At 51.2% G+C, this 20,183-nt stretch overlaps 9 protein-coding genes across 9 annotated transcripts; 3 read left to right on the top strand and 6 right to left on the bottom strand.

Moving 5' to 3' along the window:
* Positions 1 to 15: 15 nt before the first annotated feature.
* Positions 16 to 1,092, bottom strand: TRUGW13939_05199 (uncharacterized protein; the record flags this gene model as incomplete). Its single annotated transcript, XM_035488363.1, has 2 exons — positions 16 to 909; positions 958 to 1,092. 2 exons carry the CDS (start codon positions 1,090 to 1,092, stop codon positions 16 to 18), a joined length of 1,029 nt encoding a protein of 342 aa, XP_035344256.1.
* A 558-nt stretch (positions 1,093 to 1,650) lies between these two features.
* TRUGW13939_05200 (uncharacterized protein) lies at positions 1,651 to 3,974 on the bottom strand (the record flags this gene model as incomplete). Its single annotated transcript, XM_035488364.1, has 2 exons — positions 1,651 to 3,463; positions 3,523 to 3,974. 2 exons carry the CDS (start codon positions 3,972 to 3,974, stop codon positions 1,651 to 1,653), a joined length of 2,265 nt encoding a protein of 754 aa, XP_035344257.1.
* An 861-nt stretch (positions 3,975 to 4,835) lies between these two features.
* TRUGW13939_05201 (uncharacterized protein) lies at positions 4,836 to 7,337 on the bottom strand (the record flags this gene model as incomplete). Its single annotated transcript, XM_035488365.1, has 1 exon — positions 4,836 to 7,337. One exon carries the CDS (start codon positions 7,335 to 7,337, stop codon positions 4,836 to 4,838), a length of 2,502 nt encoding a protein of 833 aa, XP_035344258.1.
* Positions 7,338 to 9,365: 2,028 nt separating this feature from the next.
* Positions 9,366 to 10,856, top strand: TRUGW13939_05202 (uncharacterized protein; the record flags this gene model as incomplete). Its single annotated transcript, XM_035488366.1, has 1 exon — positions 9,366 to 10,856. One exon carries the CDS (start codon positions 9,366 to 9,368, stop codon positions 10,854 to 10,856), a length of 1,491 nt encoding a protein of 496 aa, XP_035344259.1.
* Positions 10,857 to 11,062: 206 nt separating this feature from the next.
* TRUGW13939_05203 (uncharacterized protein) lies at positions 11,063 to 11,534 on the bottom strand (the record flags this gene model as incomplete). Its single annotated transcript, XM_035488367.1, has 3 exons — positions 11,063 to 11,161; positions 11,217 to 11,329; positions 11,387 to 11,534. The coding sequence occupies 3 exons, from the start codon at positions 11,532 to 11,534 to the stop codon at positions 11,063 to 11,065; spliced, it is 360 nt and encodes a 119-aa protein (XP_035344260.1).
* A 1,466-nt stretch (positions 11,535 to 13,000) lies between these two features.
* On the bottom strand, positions 13,001 to 14,194 carry TRUGW13939_05204 (uncharacterized protein; the record flags this gene model as incomplete). Its single annotated transcript, XM_035488368.1, has 1 exon — positions 13,001 to 14,194. One exon carries the CDS (start codon positions 14,192 to 14,194, stop codon positions 13,001 to 13,003), a length of 1,194 nt encoding a protein of 397 aa, XP_035344261.1.
* A 248-nt stretch (positions 14,195 to 14,442) lies between these two features.
* Positions 14,443 to 15,424, top strand: TRUGW13939_05205 (uncharacterized protein; the record flags this gene model as incomplete). Its single annotated transcript, XM_035488369.1, has 3 exons — positions 14,443 to 14,517; positions 14,577 to 14,813; positions 14,867 to 15,424. 3 exons carry the CDS (start codon positions 14,443 to 14,445, stop codon positions 15,422 to 15,424), a joined length of 870 nt encoding a protein of 289 aa, XP_035344262.1.
* Positions 15,425 to 15,593: 169 nt separating this feature from the next.
* TRUGW13939_05206 (uncharacterized protein) lies at positions 15,594 to 16,506 on the bottom strand (the record flags this gene model as incomplete). Its single annotated transcript, XM_035488370.1, has 3 exons — positions 15,594 to 15,671; positions 15,728 to 16,373; positions 16,436 to 16,506. The coding sequence occupies 3 exons, from the start codon at positions 16,504 to 16,506 to the stop codon at positions 15,594 to 15,596; spliced, it is 795 nt and encodes a 264-aa protein (XP_035344263.1).
* A 945-nt stretch (positions 16,507 to 17,451) lies between these two features.
* TRUGW13939_05207 (uncharacterized protein) lies at positions 17,452 to 19,633 on the top strand (the record flags this gene model as incomplete). The annotated part of the gene is made up of 5 exons (XM_035488371.1): positions 17,452 to 17,523; positions 17,598 to 18,195; positions 18,242 to 18,427; positions 18,484 to 19,316; positions 19,367 to 19,633. The coding sequence occupies 5 exons, from the start codon at positions 17,452 to 17,454 to the stop codon at positions 19,631 to 19,633; spliced, it is 1,956 nt and encodes a 651-aa protein (XP_035344264.1).
* Positions 19,634 to 20,183: the final 550 nt, after the last annotated feature.

Consider the following 20,183-nt stretch of genomic DNA (forward strand, 5'->3'; position numbering starts at 1 on the left):
AAAAAGAAAGAAAAATTATATCGCCAGATCCGGCTTGTACTTCTTCAGCACATCCACCGCCTCCCCCCAAACCCTCTTCTGCATGGCCCTCCACTCCGTCTCCGTCAATCCGGGCGACCTGATATCAAACGCATCATTCACCCATATGCGTCCATTCGCCTGCTCCCCTTGCTGCAACCCGGTCACCAGCGTGCGACTACCGACATCAGCCGATCTCGCCATAATCGAATTCCAAACCTTCATAAACAACCTGATTGTCAACGGGAAATCACGCCCGAGATCGGTCTTGCACTGTCCAGGGCAACAAGCCAGCAGCACGGGATCTTGGGGTTGTGCAAGTTCCCCTTCAGATCCGCCGAGTGACTCCACAAGGCCCTCGAGAACGAACATGAGAAGGAGTTTTGCTTCACAGTAACTCTTCTCAACTGTCCACCGGTCGGGACTGTTGAAGAAGGCTAGCGTACTGGCGGAGGGGTCCTGTATCAAAGGCGCGACATGCTCGCTCGTAACGTGGGTATGGCCCACCGATCCGACAAACTCGAGCACACTGCTGGGCGTGTTCTTCAAAAGTGGGAGCAGCTCGATGGCTAGCAAAGCGGCAGAGAGCACGTTCACCTTGAGCGCCATCTCCCAGCCGCCTTCGCTTGGTTTGTAGCTGGGCATGGCTACTCCAGCGCTGAGCAGGACGCAGTCCAGTGTCTGGGTTGATTGCTTGACGGACTCGGCAAACTGCACGACGGAGTCGAACGAGGCGTATTCTATGCTCAAGACTTCAATCACTGACTTGTCTAGCGACGGACATTGCGCGAGAATTTTGGTCTTGGTGGCTTCTCCCTTGGCTATTGTCCGTGTGCCGAGTATCAGCTTTTTTGGGCGTAGACCTGCGATTTTCAACGCGGCTTCGTAGCCCTGTCTCTTTTAGTACTAACTCACTATGATATTCAAATCAAGACTTACGACGCCGGTATTACAGCCCGTTATAACCACCGTCTTCCCTCCAAAGTCCTTGCTGGGCTCTGCTGGAGGGTTGCGTACGCCATGGCGGAAGTAGGTAGGGCCTACTTTGCCGAAAGGGCCGTTGAATTGAACCATGTCGGTGTTCTAATAATTAAGTCAAGTGAATTCTATAATTCCTTCCCAGGGTCAGCTGGGATATGTGGGATATTATGTACAATCCGGACTCTTCGGTGATCCGGCAATTCGGTGTCGGCGTATACAGACATGCCTACACTTTATCAGTCCAGCTAGGAAGAATGCCGATAATCTCGATGCTTCAATCTGATTAAAAATTTACAGAGCCACATTTGTAATCAAATCTACAAAGCCGATGTCTACCTTTGGAGATGCAGCCGTTCGTGTGTGCAAGTGTTGGTTGTGATCCACGGGCCACAATTACCCAAACGAGAAATATTTCCGCTGGTGAAAAAGTTGCAATTGTTAATCCTTAGCGGTATTAATAAGTATTTGTATATTCTTCATTTAGTTATTAACATTTAATCTATGACCATACAGACAATTATATCTGTCGTATTGAAAATCATACTGTCAAGTTAATTGACAGCGCAAATGGGTATCGCAGCCGCCAACGCACAACTCTAGAAACCAAATCCAATCAATGTAGAAAAAAGACAGCGAAAAAACAAAAAAGAGTCAACGCTTAGAAAAAGATAGCCATTTCCGGCTACTCCGACCAGACCGCAGAGACTCATTACTCGGTCGAACAGAGTCGGCACTGCGCTGGCCGGTGGACGACTGGCTCTGCCGCCGTCCTGGTCCTCCTCCTCGCGCTTTCAGCGAGGCGACAACGGTCCGCATTTCACGAGGAATGGCGGCCGTGTCCAGATTGGCGCCGTGGGAAATAAACAGCTCCAGCATGGAGATATCCATCGCCCCGCTACGCGACGCGGCGAGAACGGCGGCCGTCTGGCCCTTTTCGTTTGTTGCCTCGAGATCTACCTTGCAAGACTTGAGGAGAATCCGCGCGGCCTTGCGATGTTGGAACTGGACAGAGTAGTGCAGTGCAGTATCGCCGTTTGAATCCGCCGCGTTGGCGTCGATTCCATGGGATAGCAAGAGTCTTATAATTGCTTCATCGCAGGTCACCCCCCTGAGGATATGGTGTAGAGCGGTCATCCCGTCGCGGTCTCTGGCATTTACATTTGCAGAGCGCCTTTTTATGAGGCCTTCCATCATCTCCCAGTTCCCCGTCTTGGCGGCGATGAGTAAATGCGTCAAACCTGCTGCGTTCGTCTCTTCGACGTCGCTTATCAATGCAAGTTTGGGCGTTAGATCACGTCCCCTGCTAACGGCAGCGCCAGAGCTTTCAGTAGGCTCGCTCGAGATTTCCGTTGGTGCTGTTTCGGACGGCGTTTCCAACGTAAAAGTCTGATTTGGTGTTGAGCTAGAGTACGTGTACTGTCTGTTCAAGTTGCTCAAGTTAGACGAGCGTTGACGTCCATGGTTTTCTATACCCGGTTGTGTTTGGAAAGAATGAGGCCACGCCGGGGAGCCATTTGATTGAGGGTGCCGTTCCCGAAGCACCTTTGTTATGACTTTTTCGCCCTGCATCTCAGCCACCTGACTCCAGATTTGTGAACAGTTGGTGAGCAGCTGAGACAGTATGTCACCCGGGTGGTTTTCGACCTCGTTTTGGTTCTTTAGTTTGTCCACAAAGGTGTACGCCTCCTTGGCAATATTCTCCAGGTCTGAAAGCGTGATATCGTGAGATTTGTAATACCCATCTAAACAGAAGCAGGCTCTGGCGTAATATAGCTGGGCCATTCGCACAGACGTGATTCTCGAATATTCGGGCCCATTCTCCATCGCAGGTTGCATCAGTCCCAGTATCAGGTTCTGCGCGTCGGTTGATTTCCCTTGCATTTGGTACACCTGGGCTAGAAGAAGCTGAAGCTCGAACCACTGCTCAAAGACTTGTCCGTGCTGGTAGAACCGGTCGCAGCCGCACTTGATTGCATTGTTTAGATTCTTTTCACACTCATCGAGGTCTCCATGGGCCAGATCTTCTTTTGCTTGCCCAATCCATTCGTCCAGAAAGGATGTCATCAACTCTAATGTGAGATGACCGGAAGGCTTTGACGCGGTGGGGGGTATAGGTACTTGGAATATCATGGGTATACTACCCTCATCATATCGCGATTCGCTGTCCACGGAAGCCTGACTTGGCTCGGATCCGAGGCGAGACAACTTATCTACCAAAGAGTCGGCTGTTTCTAGGGTTCTGTTGGTTGTGCGCATCAGGTCGCGCTCATCTTCGTCGGTAGTCATCGATAATGGTGAGTCCGTGTGTCTTGGTACATTTTCGATATCTTCGATATGTTCACTTTGCGAAACAAATTTCTTGAAAGTATTAGCAAAGCTGGCCCGCAACGATTTGAGTTCTCCGGCCTGCTGGCGTATACTGAGGAGCAGGCCCTCCCTTTCGAATTGGTCTTCATGAACAAACCTACAAAGTGAAAAGTCAGTATATGATTAGGCCTTTGCAAATAAGATTTTCTAATATACGTTTTCAAAAACAGCAGCAAAAGCTGCATAGTCCCCACGTTGGTCTGGATCCTCGACTCCAGCCTCTGGATTTCGGGCCGTTTGATCCCCTGCACAATTTGGCCCTTGATCCTCTGCATCAACGAGCCGTTTTGGTTCTTGGAGAAGTCCTCCAAGCGTTCCGCACATCTCTCGCAGTCGCCCTTGATATCAATCGCCTCTTGTAGTATGTCTTGTTCCTCCTGCTTGAAATGATGTTGATGCCCGCCACTGCCGAGATGAGCCTCTCGATCGCGTATCGCTGTGTCGAGGTGTCCCAGGCTTCTTCGCATCGAGCTGAGTCTGCTTTGCAACTCATCGTGCGCTTCCGGTGCATGTTTGACGTCGTTGATGAACCGGGCAACCTTTATTGCCGCGGTCGCTGCGTTGCTGAGGACCTGGACAATTGACGCCAGGGACGATATTGGCTCCATTGTTGGTAGGCTTTCAGTCTTCCGATTGTTTGCATCCGGTTCTATCGTGTTAAAATCTCAGGGTCTTGCGTGAGAAAAGGGCGATGAGAGCTGGGTGTATAGGCTCATAGAACCAAGTATCGAGGAAGGCGAAAGGGGAAGAAAGGTGAAGAAAGACAAAAAGCCGAGCTCTCCGGAAAAAAAAGCCCTCTTAAGGATACGGGGGCGTACGCAGTCTGCAGGCAACAGAAAGCCCAGCCAGTGGCTTGGACCCAACACTTCTCTGCTGTGGCTCATTCATAATCATCTGTCTGGCTGAGCACATGATGAGTAGTATGAACATGGGGACAGCCTCAGCCTCGCCAGCCCTCGCCCCATGTACGTATCGCCAATCGGAAGTAGGACGCACGACATAATCTCGACGCCTGTCGAAACTAGAAAAAAAATTGCCCCGAAGTGCAGGGCGTGTGTTCTTATGTCATGCTGGACATCCATCGACGAGTTTCTGTTTGGGGGGTGCCAGTAATATCGACTTGCGAGCAGGAGAAAGCTAAGTTGCTAACCGCGGTAGCATCAGCAATTATACCCCGCGGAGATCTACTAGTCCCCGGTTTCCCCCACAGTGCCTCCGCTGAGGCGCCTTAGCTGGAGCCCAGTGGAGAATATCGTATGCAAGAGGCTTGAAACAATGTGCTTTCAAAATTGACATTATAGGTGGTATCGCTGTTTTTGATTATACTGATAGAGTCCCCAAATCCCAAACCGTGTCGAAAAATATATCCTGTCTCCTAAATCGCCAAGCTTTCTCAAACCAAAAAAAGGAAAAGAAAAAAAATTACATAAATAATAACGTAGATCAAAAATATATCCCAAAAATCAAGGCTAGATCACGATGTATTCCCCATCTATACCTTCTTCGTCGACAATGCTCTGCCATTTGAATCCTTGGCTGTGGCCGGTCACCTTGTGATGAACCTGCGTGCGCATATTCGACACTGGATTGCCAGGCATTCCGTGGAAGCTGTTGTAAATACCCTGGTCCTGAGTCTGCACGGCCGGATTCCTCGCCCAGATCTTCTCGAGAAGCTCCAGGCAAGAGATGTTGTTGTAGAATCCGGAGTCTTTCTGGATATCTCGGCATCTGTCCCGGATCGCGGCTCGGTGTTCTGCATAGACACACTCAGAGCCAGTGACGAATAACGGCCACAATAAATAAACATCTGAGCGAACGGCGGCAATGTAATGCATCGCCGTCAAGACAAATGTCTGGATGCGAGGATGCGTGGATGGGAGGTCTGGATATGCTAGACGCTCAGTGTACAGCAACGCCGAGTATCGGAATGCTTCCGAGATGTTGGACAAATCCGTCATATTATTCGGCGCGACCAGGTACTTTGAGCTCGGGGACATCGGAACAGACGCAAAAGTCGGAGCAGATGAAGGGGATGATGAAAGCGACCCGCTAGAATAGGGCGGTGATAATGTATTGAGGTCGTGCCCGCCGGCCAGAGATAGGGCGTCCAATCGCCAGCCTTCTAGTTGCTGGCGAACTGAGTGCCATTCGGTCCAGAATTCTGCATTGCCGACTTGAACCAGAGTATTACTGTAGAGATTCGTGGCATAGGCCACATTCATTCCGTTGGGTGTGTAGTGCGATACCGATGGCGGTAAGACTGGCATCGCAGGAGGCATATCGATGTTGTATGAAGGATCAACAGGTTTATTCTGAGCGAGAACATTCAAACGCCCTAGCCGGGCGATGACCTTGAATAACCGTCCGTCGCAACCGGCCAAATTCTCCATAGCCCACTCTTCATCAGACAGACAGGTCATGTCGAGAAGCTGCCCTTGAAGCTCACCTTCACGATTATTAATAGTCGCAGTCATGGCATCGAACCAAGTGAACATTCTGGTGCACCACCTAGCTTCTTCGGACTCCAGCAAGTTGGTCCGCCGTCGCATCGAAAGCAATTTTCGTACTCCCGCGAATTGGGTTTGGAAATGGGCCACACCAGTCTCGCAGATGTGGAATAGGCAAAGGACTAGCAGAGTTGCCAAGACAGAATCATCATGTCGTTTGGAAGGATCGGCAAGCTGCGCATTCAAGGATCTGATGGCCACTGATTTGTGGAAAATCTCCTCGTTATTGTTGCCGCTGATATCCCGGATCCCATGTCGCTCTTGGAAGGATACATCTGTCAGGGCCCGATGTGCCATCGAGGACATCCGGGATGGCTCTGTTCTTTCGGTAGAATGGATTTTCTCCTCCCGCCTTTGGCGGATATTACTGGCAGAGAGGGCAGCAATTGCGTGCTGCAGCGTATCGCTATGGTGGGCTAACTGCAGAATCCGCGTGCGGTAGGGATTGGATGGGCTATCAAAGGCAACTATCACGGGGGCGATAACCTCTGCGAAATAGCTGATCAGGTAACGAATGCGCGGGGTGCGACCAACCGACTGTTCCAACAACAAGTCTGGCAAGGAATTGGCAAAGGGGCTCTGCGAGATTGCCCAAATATGTTGATTTTGGATTTGGACTTGATTTTGATCAGGTCGATAGATGGTTGTCGGTGGTTGGCTGGTCTCGGAGGCGAGGGATGCCATGTAGGCTTCGTCAATTTCTCGATCATCGTCAAAAGATGCAGACCGTTTGCCGGTGGTGGGCTGCTGCCACTGCAATGACACTGGGTGGCCATAATCTACATAGGCAGTATAAGCAGTGGTGTGAGGCACGCTCACAGGCTGAGCCCACGCTTCCTGTGTGGGCTCCGAGATGCCGGACGAGGTCGTGTGAAGGTGGAATGAGTAGTTTGGAATTTGATGAGGATGCCCATCAACAGGGCGCTGCAACATCGCCGACGGTCCGTTTAAACCGAAAACGTGGTTATGACTCGAAGGCACTGAGCGCGCATCATTCTGGGGATCCGGTTGCTGGACAGCCGGTGCAGGCCAATGCTGAGTGGTATCGTACAACGCGGTTGGTTCCGCCTCGGGGACGGACAACGACGGCACCACTGGTGCAGCTTTAACGGGAGAACTCCGGCGGTGGGACGGGCGAGGAGAAGTCTTGAAAGCACTGTGCCTGCGCTCCTTGGGCGACGAGGCAGTTGACTGCCCATCCGACACAGGAAGGGCGCGTCCACGTAGCTTTCCGCGGCTGGCGACTCCGACGCCCCAGGTCAAGGTGGTTTTATACCCGGAGCAGGCGTTTCCCCGGTCAAGGCATTGGCTGCAATACGGACGTCGCCGGTCGCATTTGACACCGTTTTGAGCGCAAGCAAAGCAATCATCGGGCGCACCTCCAGTGGTTGTCCTCTTGCGCCGCTTGCGAGGAGCAGTGGCAGTCTTAGACGGACTGGGCTTGGCCGCGGCTGACCCCGACATAGCGCATCACGCTGTGGCGGCTACGCAGGCGAGATAGAAGGACACACGGCTTGAAGACCGATGGCTGATCCATGCGTTGAATCGACCGCCTCCGCTCTGTGTAATGATTTGTGGCCTTTGTGTGGGTTGGGAGGTGGAGGAATGATGCGTTACATATTACTTTCCATGACCGTTGGGGCCGGGACGAGGTTGGCGGACACGGCGGCGCGAATGCAGTGCCAGCTGTCGGGCTAATTAGCAAGCACTTGGTTAATACTAAATAGCCGCTGCCAGCCGAGAACCCCGTTTGTCTTCCAGGGATATGATATGATCAAGGCTCACGCTTAGGCTTAGGGGGGGCGCGTAGCGAGAGTCTTGCTGCTGGTGGACTGGTGAGGGGGAGCGCGAGATTTGGATTTGGGAAAAGAGGGTCCGCCGCGCTCCAGATTCGTGGAAAGACGGACGCGAGTTTTTCTCGACTGTGGAACGGTGGAACCCCCGGACTGCACTAGCTCGCTGCAAGAATCGAGTTGTTTCTGGGCTTAAAGTTGTCACTGTGGTGCATTCTTAGACCGAGGCATTATTGGCACGCAGTAACGTGATTCGAGTTTCGAAATATTTCGATGGATGCTATCGAGGCGGATCCGCAAATTCTTGAAACAAATCGAATCAATTATCATGTCGACAATGCAGTGCAACTTCACCAGTGAAACCAGGCTCCAGATTGGCGCCGATTTGAGAGTATAACGCTCAATCAAGCTTCGCACTAGCGATGCCTCACGAGGAAGGGCTCAGATAGGCCAATAAGGGGACCAAAGCCCGATGCCCGACGGCCGGCGCAGTTATTTTGTGCCTGTCCATCTGTCTACTCTAGGATAATCTGAGAAGACGTGCCAATTGCGATCCTCAAGGGATCGACCACAGTATGTACTATCCCCGAACGGTGGTCAAGTCCGTTCCTGATGCATGCGCGAGGGCCTCCAGTAGCGGCGGCAGACTCCGACGGAGCAGCTCAATCAGCGATCGCTCAAGCCTCATGCGTCCGCGTTCTCGAAGCGCTCAGGGCGCGATGGAAGCTGCTGATAGCAGATCAAGGCGGTCTGCTGTTGAACCCCTCGTCTGATTCTGGCATCTGCACTTAGTACTCTCGTCTCGTCTCGTCTCGTCCTCGGTCCAGGGATCGCCGGTCTACTATTAGTATTGGCCAACCATATCTCAACTGCCCCGTCTGCATTCAGCCCTGAATGTTGATACCTAGTGTGCTAAGATGCAAATGCCGGTGTCAGGTTGGCACCAGAATACGACGTGACATAGTCGACTAGTCCCCTCATTATTATCGCATCTGGTCATCTCCTCCTTCTCTTAAGCGAAGGGATCTGCCGAAAGTTTAAAATAAAGAAAAAGGTGCCTGTAAGAGCCGTGCCTTTCCTTGATCATGCATGAGCCGCGGAACCCTGGCGTCATTTCGGCTGCTCGTGTTGTGCTTATCTGCGCCCTGAAACAGAGGACTGAGTCAACTGGTGGAGCCGATGTTAGGCGCTGGGGGGTGAAAGCGGACTAGAATAAGTTCCGACCCCAGCTCGTCTCATCTTGTTGTTGTCTCATCTCATGCTCGTGTTCTGCTTATCTGAAGCAGCGGACGAGAACTGCGCGAGAACTGGGTTTTGACTGAGGCTATCCCCCGTATTATTGCTGCTTGTTGATCACAGTGATGTGCAGTGGTGCTGCTTTTTCCGCAGCAAGCCGCTTGACGGTCTCGCAACTAGCCGTCCGTGGTAGACCGTAGCGAACTAGCGCCAAATGCGAAAAACCACGCAAGCGCGCAATGCGCTGAAAGTCTGAGGACTGTGAAATGGTGATAATACGGACTGCACTTGGTGTTCTGGAAGATTCACTGACAGAAAGGAAGCAGCCGTAGACTGCGTAGGGAAGGCGCGGCCGTGCCTTGGGGGGCTAACCCGATCGGGCTGGGCGCTGAGCCTCTTGCCAGGAACGAAACACGGTTCGCTTCATTAATTCTCCCTGGAAAAGTATCCCACGCACCATACCATGGCCGTCCAGCGCATCCGGAGACGCCTGCGTTCCTGCTCTCTGCTGCTGGCGTCCTTTTTCTTCGTCTTCTTCTCCATCTACATCTACTGCAAGCCCTCGTCCAATCGCTTCTACAACGCCCATTACACCGACTCCCCCGTCGACCCGTTTCGCGGCCGTCAGATAGCTTTCTGGAACTCTTTTCGCGAAGTGCTCGATCAACATGCCCCCAACTGTCCGCCGCCCGAGATTACAGGCAAGGCTGAGCCCGTGCCTTTCAATGCCCTCGAACCCACCGACCGTCCAGATCTGCTTGTCGTGCCGGATGACCATCTCGAGGCAATGCAGTCCGCACACTCCAACTTCGTCGCAGAGATCCGCCGATCAACCACGCTGAAGCCGATTCACACTCCCGGGTCACGAGGGCTCGTCTCGATGGCAGGAGGCGCCTACTTTCCACTATTCCTAGCTCAGCTGCGCATGCTCCGGCGCAAGAAGTCGACCTTGCCGGTCGAAGTCTTTCTGCGGGACACGAGCGAGTATGAAAAACACCTCTGCGAAAAGGTGCTACCGCAGTACAACGCTAAATGCGTTGTCTTATCCGAGCTTCTCGGATCGACAAAACACAAAGGCGTCGAGATTGAACACTACCAGTTCCGCACCTTTGCTGTCCTGTTCTCGTCCTTTGAGGAGGTTGTCTGGATGGACGCCGAGTGCTTCCCCTTGCATAGCGTGGAGGATTTGCTGGACTCGGACCCTTATAATTCGACCGGCCTGGTTACTTGGCCAGACTTTTCCGCCTCGACGATATCCCCGCTGTTTTATGGCATCACACAGCAGGAGATCCCGTCCACGACAGTCCGCGCGGCCACCAAGACGGGTGTTTTTATGATCTCCAAACAGTCACATTTCCTTACCTTGCTCCTGGCCTCCTACTATAACTACCACGGCCCGTCTCATTACTTTGCGCTCCTGTTGCAGGGAGCACCGGGCGCCGGAGACAAGGAAGCTTTTATTGAGGCCGCCACCGCCTTAGGAGAGCCGGTCTACGCCGTCAGTGAGCGCGTCGGGGCCCTTGGACATGTCGTCGAAGGCGGTGCAACAGAGTACTCTGCCGTCGCGCAGTCCGACCCGATTGAAGATTTTCGCCTGACGAGCGAAGGTATCTGGCGAGTCAAAGACCCCGCAGCCGGCAAGGCTCCGCGTGTCTTCTTCATTCATGGCAACTATCCGAAATTTACGGCGAGCGAAGACGTCTTCGGTCACAAATGGGATAACCCTGGGGTGCATTCCGGGCGACTCTGGACGCACGAGCCTGACGTCATCAGACGATTTGGATACGATGTCGAAAAGGCTTACTGGGAAGAACTGCAGTGGGTGGCTTGCAACTACGAGCGTTCTTTCCAGGCTTGGGCCGAGAAGACCGACGTCTGCAATAATCTGCAAGAGTATTGGAATGGCGTTTTTGCAGATACACCCCCGGGCGACCTGCAATTCACCGACCAGTAGTCTGTCGATTCATCCCATGGTCCTACTCGCATTATACCCCCTTTTATTTCTGGACCGGCATTTGTTTTTTTGATAATCTGTACGGTTTTATAATAGCATAGACGACTGATGACTCTTTTAACTCGAAAATAGGTTTGTACATTATACTTGATGTCTGTAATCGTATCATACGCCACATTAAACACGACTTTTATACAATGTATACCCTATTTGATACCCTTCTCCCAGAGTCTCTTCTTATCATCTGCTTTCAATTCGGCATCGACCTGTGCGCCCTTGGAGGGGTTGTTGCCATGCAGCTGGGCCTGGATTGAGTTAGCAAAGAACATACAACAAAACGGTAAAACAGGAAGCACATACCGGTAGCGTTGGATCTTTCTTGCTCAGTTCCGCCTCCGGGTTCACAGGTTCTTCATTCTTCCGGTTCCGTTGTTCTTCGCGACCTAGGCGGTTGGCGATTGACCTTTCGTCCTCTTTTTTGACGTATATTAGTATCACGAACAAGGAAAGGCAGAAAAGAGTCGACATACTGGAATCATTGGGCTTGTGGCTATTAGTCTGGCCCTCCTTGAACCTCTCTCTCCCCAAGATTTCGTCTCTGGAATCAACACGCTGGTCGTCGGCCTCGTAGAGTTGTCGCGAGCCGACATTGGAGGAAGCTGAACCATGGGCTACCATTTTGAAAATATGTATATATATAATAACGAGTATGAAAGTGGAAAATGTTGAAGTGTTCTTGATTTTTTTTTTTTTTTGTTGGATGAAGAGAAGAGAGTAGAAGAGAGGGAATAACTCGCTGCTTTATGCCAACGAAATTCGTTCTTGCATTTTCGTGAGAACAGGGTATGACGGACCAGTGACCTCACCCGTGGGTCTGGATCTTGGCTGAGAACGGAGTAGCTTTTTTTTTATATACTCTATTTTCTTCTCTAGCCTGTTCTTGGCAGACAGGCACGCGAGCTGGAGCTGCGTAATGATGAAATTTGGCTTGTGCATGTGCATTAATTGGGTAAAAATGTGGTCCCTTTTTTTTTTGTGGTTGCCGGTGGCGTAATCATTGACAGTTGGCCGTATGAAGGCATCCGAGATGGGATAATAGACAGATTCTTGTCCACTCGCACGACTAGGTTATGTCAGAGAAGGCTTGTAGTGTGACTAATGTTGATTGATGAAAACTACTTTATCAAATGGTTTAGTACATTGTTGTCGCACTCCCGAAATACCGCACCTTGACAGCCAGCCTCGATGATGATGGAGAGTTGGAGACGAAGATCCAAACTCTTGTTAAGAAATCGAATTTATCATTCTTGTAAACGGAGATAATGATGGCTAATGAAAATCTACTGATGTCTTTATGGAACGCCGTAAACTCCCTGACGTTCTGCTTGTGAACCATACAATAGCCACCAATGTGCCTATGTTGTAGTGCCCGCCCAGTATGGTTGACCTAGTGCCTTTTTTATATTCGTAATCCGTAATCCACCTCTTCAAGTGGCTACAACATATATTTGCGCTTTTGCTAAATACATATGTAGTCTGGAGCAGAGGACCATCGACTGTTTAGCTAAACTAGGAGAAAGTACTATTATATTGTAGTATCATATAAAATACATTCCTCCTTGCTCATGATTATATTTCAGATCTCATACGCCGTATCTCCCACTTAAAGTGACTACAACACGTCTCTGAGCTTTCGTCACATATGTTAACCTCGCACTTGCGTTGTTGATTAGGCGAAACCATCTTTACAGGCGTTCGATTGTGGTGAATCTCAGCCTGCTCAAAGTCGATGGACATTACCCGACGATATTCTTCGTTCCAGACCACGTTTCCGGCTATGGGGTCACCGTGAAGCACACCGAGTTCGTGAATTGTGTGACTGTAAGTGGGACTAGCGGTTCCCTTGACCTAATCTTACCTGTGAGGAAAGTTGTCTTTGGTCTTTGTTCAATGTTCCCTGACAGCATCCCCGGATAAGCCCGAAGAAGCCTAAGGTATTTATTTTCTTTATAGAATACTTAAAGTGGCAAGTACCGATAGAATATATATACATATATATTATTAATAGCTATATTAATTAAACATTATTTTAATAATAAACAGTATAAGTGATTAGAAATAAGAACAATAAAAAAAACCAAACGCTACCTTGTCTTCTCAACGGGATACTTCAGGAGCGCCTCGTACCATAATAGAATGCTGCCAATCGAAAACGCGACCGAAGCCCAGAACAGGGTCAAGTAGCTCTGATAGCTGCACCAGCTAGAGCTGCAGTAACCAAACGAAGCCGCCAGGGTCCAGCCCACGGAGCCGATCAGGTTCCACACCCCAATATGCCATCCCAGCAGATGCGGCGACGGGGTATACCAAGTCGGCTGGGTCTCGAGCACATACAAGACCGAGGAAATGACAAAGAAGACCCCGCCAACAAGATAGGTCAGATAGTACACGCCCTCGAGAGCACCCTTGCTCATGTTGTTATATATCGGCGGGAGTGTGCAGATGCCGCAGACGTAGAAGATGGTGGCACCGACAGACATTGCAACAGAGGCCACAAATCCAATCTCGTGGAAATAATGTGTCCTCAGCTCGAACCAGGATGGACACCAGGTCCATTTGCGGTCTGTCTGAAGCTGCTGCTTTTGCCTCTGTTTCGTTGAATCCGCCTGGAGCATATCCTGGTGGTGGTGCTTGCAGCTATGCACGTCAACCTTGGCCAACACCCTTCTATCCTCTTCTGAGAGGACCTGGTGGAGGGCCCATCCAAAACACCCCGTTTGGTTCTCGTTGCACGCTTCAAAGACGAGAAGCACAGCTCCAACCTGGAAGAGAGTGGCTCCGACAAATGAGAGTGCATCGCCGGCCGTGGCCTCTGTGGAAAACTGAGAGCTGGGAGCTACGAGCGGCAGCCAGTAGAACAGGCCACTGACGACGAAAAGCAAGGATCCGATGGTGAAAAACACGGCGATCAGGTACGAAATGTCCCAGTACGGATATTCAGTGCACATGCGCAACAGGCCACGGCCGACGGCGCGGAAGCTTGCTGTGGACTCTGGGTAGGAAGCGTCCACTCCAAGGGGGTGTCTTCCTTTGCGATTGTCTCGAGATCGCCAATTGAGGAACGCGGGCAACGCAATTTGTGTTGCGTGTGCATGCGGAAGCTTGTCATCGATCAACTCAGGATGAAGCTGCGCCTGATCGTCTAGATGGAAGCGCGCTCGCGTTGGGTTGAAAAAGGACAGCGGGCCCTGGACTGTGTCATGGTCGAGGTGAACGCCTACATGCCTGGCAAATGGCGACAGACGCCCTGGAGACGCGAATGAAGTATTGCGGGGCATAGACAGTAGTAGTATATGTTCGAAATAGTATTCATTCGAAATAGTTGTAACTATTAAGTTGTAGATGAGACTAAGAGACGATCGCCCGTGCGTTCGGGGCCGTGCGTCGGTAGGAATTTAATTGGTACGTCACAGACTCTCAATGAGGGGAGCCGTTGATTTTTTGTAGCTCGACAACTATCTCCTCTTTTTTTTTCTACCAAGCCAATTGCACGCAATAGACAATAAATAATAATATACACGCCAATATGGGAAAGCGCAAGAGTCTCAAGGACGCTGATAACGACGTGTCCATGGGCGACGATGGGAGCGGTAGTGAATCTGTTCGTCCCTCACTTTTTTTTAAATTTTTTTTAATCGAAGATAACGCTGATTACGATAGGATACCGATCTCGTCAACGTCGAGTTTGAATGGTTCGACCCCAATCCCCAGGTTGATTTCCACGGGCTCAAGACGCTGTTGCGCCAGCTCCTCGACACCGACGCAGAACTGTTCGATATTTCGGCGCTGGCCGACCTGATTCTCTCACAGCCTACGCTCGGCTCGACGGTGAAGGTGGAAGGGATGGAGACTGATCCTTATGCGTTTTTGTCGGTGATTAATTTGCAAGTGCACAAGGTATTTATCTCGTCTTGGACGAAAGAAGGGGGGAAAAAAACTGACTAGACCAGGATAAACAAGTAATCAAAGACCTCATAAGCTACCTCACCACCAAATCCTCTTCGACTCCAACCCTCGCTGCGCTCTCCAAACTGCTCTCGAAACCTGAAATCCCCGCCATCGGCCTCATCCTGACCGACCGCGTGATCAATATCCCCGCACAAGTCATTCCGCCCATGTACACGATGCTTCTCGAGGAAGTAAACTGGGCAATTCAAGACAAGGAGCCGTACAATTTCACACACTACTTGATCCTGTCCAAGACATATGAAGAAGTCGAGTCAAAGCTCGACGCGGGGGAGTCGCGGCCACAGAAGAAAAAGAAGAAGAATGCCGCCGCTGGAGGAAAACAGGAGATGTTTTACTTTCATCCGGAAGATGAAGTGCTGGAAAGATATACGCTGTGTCATGGGACCTATGATTATACAAAGGAACAGGCCGAGGGAGCGTCGGATTCGAAGAGGGCCTTTCAAGAAGTGGGCATCCGGCCTGCAGGCTCTCTGATGTTGATTGAGGAGGGCAAGTTTGAAGAAGCTGTCAAGGCTATTACAGAGTACGTGACGCCATAGACTATGAATATAACACAGTATCTTTAGTTCACAATACCTTGATTGTATATATGTAAATCATTGGTGCTTTTTGTTGTAAATCTATGGTTGGAAAAAGAAAAGCGGCGTCGTATATCGTAACCAAAAAAAATGCAAAGCTAGTAGATGCTTCGCAGTTGAGTTGTCCAGTTTACTCCCATTGCGTTCCCTTCAAGCGCTCCAAGAGGTATTCCACCTCGACTATCTTGGTGAGCGGGATGATAGTGCTCTGCGTTATAAACCGTTAGTCGTGGATCACCAACAGCATATCAAAGAGTCACAAACCTTGTACAAATTGACAACAGCGTCCGCATCCACCTTGTTACTGTACTCTGCCAACGCAGGGTCACTGCCATATGTCTGCGCCTTCATCTTGATGCGCTCCAGCACCTTTTGCTCCACCTTGAGGTTTGTAATGGCATCATCAATCCCCTTTTCGTCTTTCGCCTTGATCAACTGCACAAACTTCTCCGGGTTTTCTTGAAACTTGGACTCTGCGACAAACTTGCCAAAGTGGATGCGGCGCGACAGCGCCTGCAGGAGATTAACGTCGCAGGTTGCCGACGAGCCGTAGTTCTCCTTGGACGCTCCACGGTCAGCCCGTACGTTTGGGCAGACACTGGGAAGGATCTCATCGACGTAGCGCTGCTTGATGCTTGCGTTCACGTTGACGGTGTTGGTGTGCACAATGGTCGGGTATTCGAGCGGCTCGAGGATGGGCTTCTCCAGCGCGTCGGGGAAGAAAGGGTGCTCGTCTGGCGATTCATAGCGGCGGACTCGCGATTGTAGTCGTTCTTGCTCGCGCAGGAGATAGTCCATGAGACTCAGCTCGCTGCCGGGGATTTTGACGCCGCCGGCGACGTAGATGGTCTTGTTGAGGGGGAACTGCACGCGCTCGATGAGGTGGAAGGTGATTGTGTCTTCAAGGCGACTGGCGCCAGTTAGCATTACGAACTGGTTTTTTTTTCCTTCTTCGCCAGAGAGATTGCTCACATTAGTTGCGCGCGGATGTTGGCCAGGTCGAGCGCCTTCGAGCGGTCGGTGAGATCAATTGCGGCGTCCATGGTGAGAATCGTTTGGATATTCGTCTGATCCCAATGACACGTCCTTGCTGTGCAGCTTGTAAAGGGAGAGTGAGGACGGAAAAACCAGAGGAGAAAGCAGGAACGACGTTATCAGTGGAAACGATGGCCGGTCTCTTGTGAGTCACTGGGTAAGCCGTAGCGTAGCGGGGTATCCGATATCGTTGGACGAAATAACAATCCGATCCTGCAAGGAGCGTTTCAGACCACCAGGTCAAAAGTTCGTGGTGGACCAGGTGGACAATTGGGGCGGCCGGTGTGTCAGGACAAAGAGCTCCTAGAGATTCAAGAATCGTATTGTCTGAAGCTTCACAGGAGCATTGCCTACTATAGCTACCCGTTGACGTCAACGCGGGATCGGCTTGACATCAATTGAGCGAGACATAGAATAAGCTTCGATAACCAAGACGAAAGTACATAAAAAACAATCCAATTGCTTATTTAAAAATAAAATAGCACGTCGAGAATCAATCCCTCCATGTACGAGACATCTACTCCTCGCTGCACCATGTGCCGAGGTCAATTGGCGGCAGTGCCGGTGTTGGGACTACTTGTCAGCAGATGCAAAAACACCATAAGGGCTTATCTTGAAGCTGTTTTTCTATATATACAATACAACCCTGTCTGACCAACGATCAACAGCTTCTCTTAGTGGACAGACAGTACGCACGGTATCGCAGTAATAACAATACAAGCAGGCTGCGGCAACAGCCCGTAAGATCCCGGCCGCCCGTAACAAAACGTGTAAAATTACGGGCCGGGCTCGGTATCTCGCGATCGATCTCGTGCCTGCGTTCCTCAACCAGAACTCCAAAAGCAATCGCGTGTTTCTGGCAGCTCAATCAGCCCTCAACGCCCCTGTCTCAGCGGGGCCCTGGTATTTCCCTTGGGCTTCTGAAGCTTCTGCTCGCTGGCCATCCCCTCCAGATGGAGGAGTACGGCTACGATGGCTCGCAGCACGCTGCTCAAGACGACTCGCTCTTGGGCACTGGCTTGACGGTACCTACCTACCTGCACCCATGTTCAGTTCACCCACAGGGCATACTATAGACTAACACAAATATTGAAAATAGACGCGCCATATCGAGGCCTTTGGCCGCAAAGTGACGTCGACGGCCAACCACCTCATGGGCCCTGCAGCCACCGCCGATGCGCATTATCAAACCGCCCTGACGGAAATCCATCGAGAGCTGCGGCGGCCAACCGCCCAGCGACGGCTCTTCGCGCTGGCCCAGACATCGCCAACCGACCTGGTGCGCTCCAAGCTGTCCACGGCCGAGATCCAGTCGCGAGCGCTCTCGTCTCTCCCCGACGACCTCCTGGCAAACATTCCCGCAGACAACAGCTCCTACTCCCTTTTCCAAGGCTTCCAGGCCACTCTCCCCGAACCCGAATATGACGAAAAATCACACCGCAGACGGAGCTCCAAGCACCAGAAACTCCTCGACGGTACCGCGCCGACTAAAGCCCTGCCGTCGTCGAAAGGCGGGCTGCAAGCGGAGCGCTCCAAGCTGAATCGCCGTCTGGACATGATGGGCGTTCGCAAGAACATGTGCAGTGCAGAGATTCACGAGATTGACAGCAAAATAGCAAACTTAAATAATATGCGCAAGATTGTTTTGGACCGACTAGCCGGACTGGAGCTAGACGAAGGGGAGTTGGAGACCAAAAGTATGGATCTCTCTTATGGATATAATACGGGGCTAACGTTTGATAGTCGTCGATTTGGATACAAAAATAGAAGACATGGAGGACGAAGAGGAAATGGTCACAGCACAGGCTACGCCAAAATCAGAGGCAGATGAGCCTTCCGACCCAGCTCTAGACGCTTCGTTCATGTCGGAATCAATCTACCAGAAACTACCATCACATTCACCGCGCGGTCGAAAAATGAGGTCGATAAGTAGGTTATTGTTGCATCGGAGACGAGGTTTCGACGCTAATCAGACGAAACATCAGGGAAAAAATCAATGCCGATTTTACACGAACACTTTGAGCCTGGCACTGCTATCAAGGAGATCCCAGCTCACAACGACATAATCACAGCCCTCGACTTTGACTACCCATTTGGCACCATGGTTAGCGCAGCTTTGGACGACACCGTCCGGGTGTGGGATCTCCACGAGGGGAGATGCGCCGGGTTCCTGGAAGGCCACCATGCGTCAGTCAGGTGTTTGCAGGTGGAGGACAATATCGTCGCCACGGGCTCCATGGACGCTTCAATCCGCATCTGGGACCTCAGCCGAGCTCAGCATGTAGAGCCGACAAGTCGGATCGACAAGCCTACGAATATTGAAGAAACAGAAGATGGGGAACTGAACGACTCCAGCCCACCTCTATCGTCACATTCCTCGTCCAATTTGGAAGACTGCGAGCTCTTCTCGCTAGAAGCACACGTCGATGAAGTTACGGCCTTGCACTTCCGTGGAAACACACTCATTTCCGGCTCCTCGGACAAGACGCTGCGACAGTGGGATCTCGTCAAGGGACGCTGCGTGCAAACCTTGGATGTTCTATGGGCTGCAGCGCAAGCATCAACATCGATACCAACTGGGCCAAGCACGACCTGGCGTCCAACCGGTCGCCAGGCCGATGCGTCAGCCGATTTCGTGGGTGCCGTGCAGTGCTTCGACGCCGCTTTGGCCTGTGGAACTGCAGACGGCATCATCCGTCTCTGGGATCTCCGTAGCGGCCAAGTGCACCGCAGCCTAGTAGGACACACCGGCCCTATTACGTGTCTTCAGTTTGACGATGTCCATTTGGTGACAGGCAGCTTGGACCGAAGTATACGGGTGAGTTTTGTGCAATTCCAAGACACTAGGACCGGACTAATCTGTAGTAGATATGGGACCTCCGCACTGGATCCATCCATGACGCCTATGCATACGACAACCCGATTACCAGCATGATGTTTGACTCTCGCCGCATCGTGTGCGCGGCCGGCGAGAGCGTGGCCAAGGTGTATGACAAGACCGATGGCCACCATTGGGACTGTGGCGCCGGTGCAGGTGAAGCCAGCACGTCGTCTATTGTTGAGCATGTTCGTGTCAAGGATGGCTATCTTACCGAAGGCCGCAAGGACGGCATTATTGGCGTGTGGACGTGCTGAGTTTGGGCTGTATAATAGACGGTTTTGTGTGCAAGAGTTTGTAGTAATATAACGACTTTCTCTAATCTTCTCTTCTTGTTTGTACGTAGTTAACTAGTAGTAAAGTGCTTGGTAGCCGACGATAAGATAAGCGCGCACGGACCAGCCAGCGACTTCCGCCCGCAGCGCGGCAGAAAACAACAGGCGACGCATCAACGCGTCTCGACCTCTTCATTCTCCATCTGCGATTGTCTTGCGCGTGTCGTTTTCTGTGTCGTTTTTTTCTGAGAAACCGGAAACTGCATTTACGACAAATATTCCATTTACGATATCGGATCTGCTTGAGATTTCTGCTGCAAACTCGAGCATCGACTGCCTGGTCGCGAATCGCTGGTGTTGCTGCCGGCAACCAATGAGTGCCCATTTTCAGATGCATTTCTGCGTGGAATCTGAGAATTAAAGAAATTCGGTTTGGAAAGGCAGATACAGCAGCTCAGCTTGAGCATGTTCTGAGAAAGATCTTTTATTTGGTAAGCTTCTTCCTCTTCTTAACCACTTCATATCCAGTCTG

Source organism: Talaromyces rugulosus, chromosome III, assembly GCF_013368755.1.
Source record: "Talaromyces rugulosus chromosome III, complete sequence".
In the NCBI taxonomy this organism is placed as follows: Eukaryota; Fungi; Ascomycota; class Eurotiomycetes; order Eurotiales; family Trichocomaceae; genus Talaromyces; species Talaromyces rugulosus.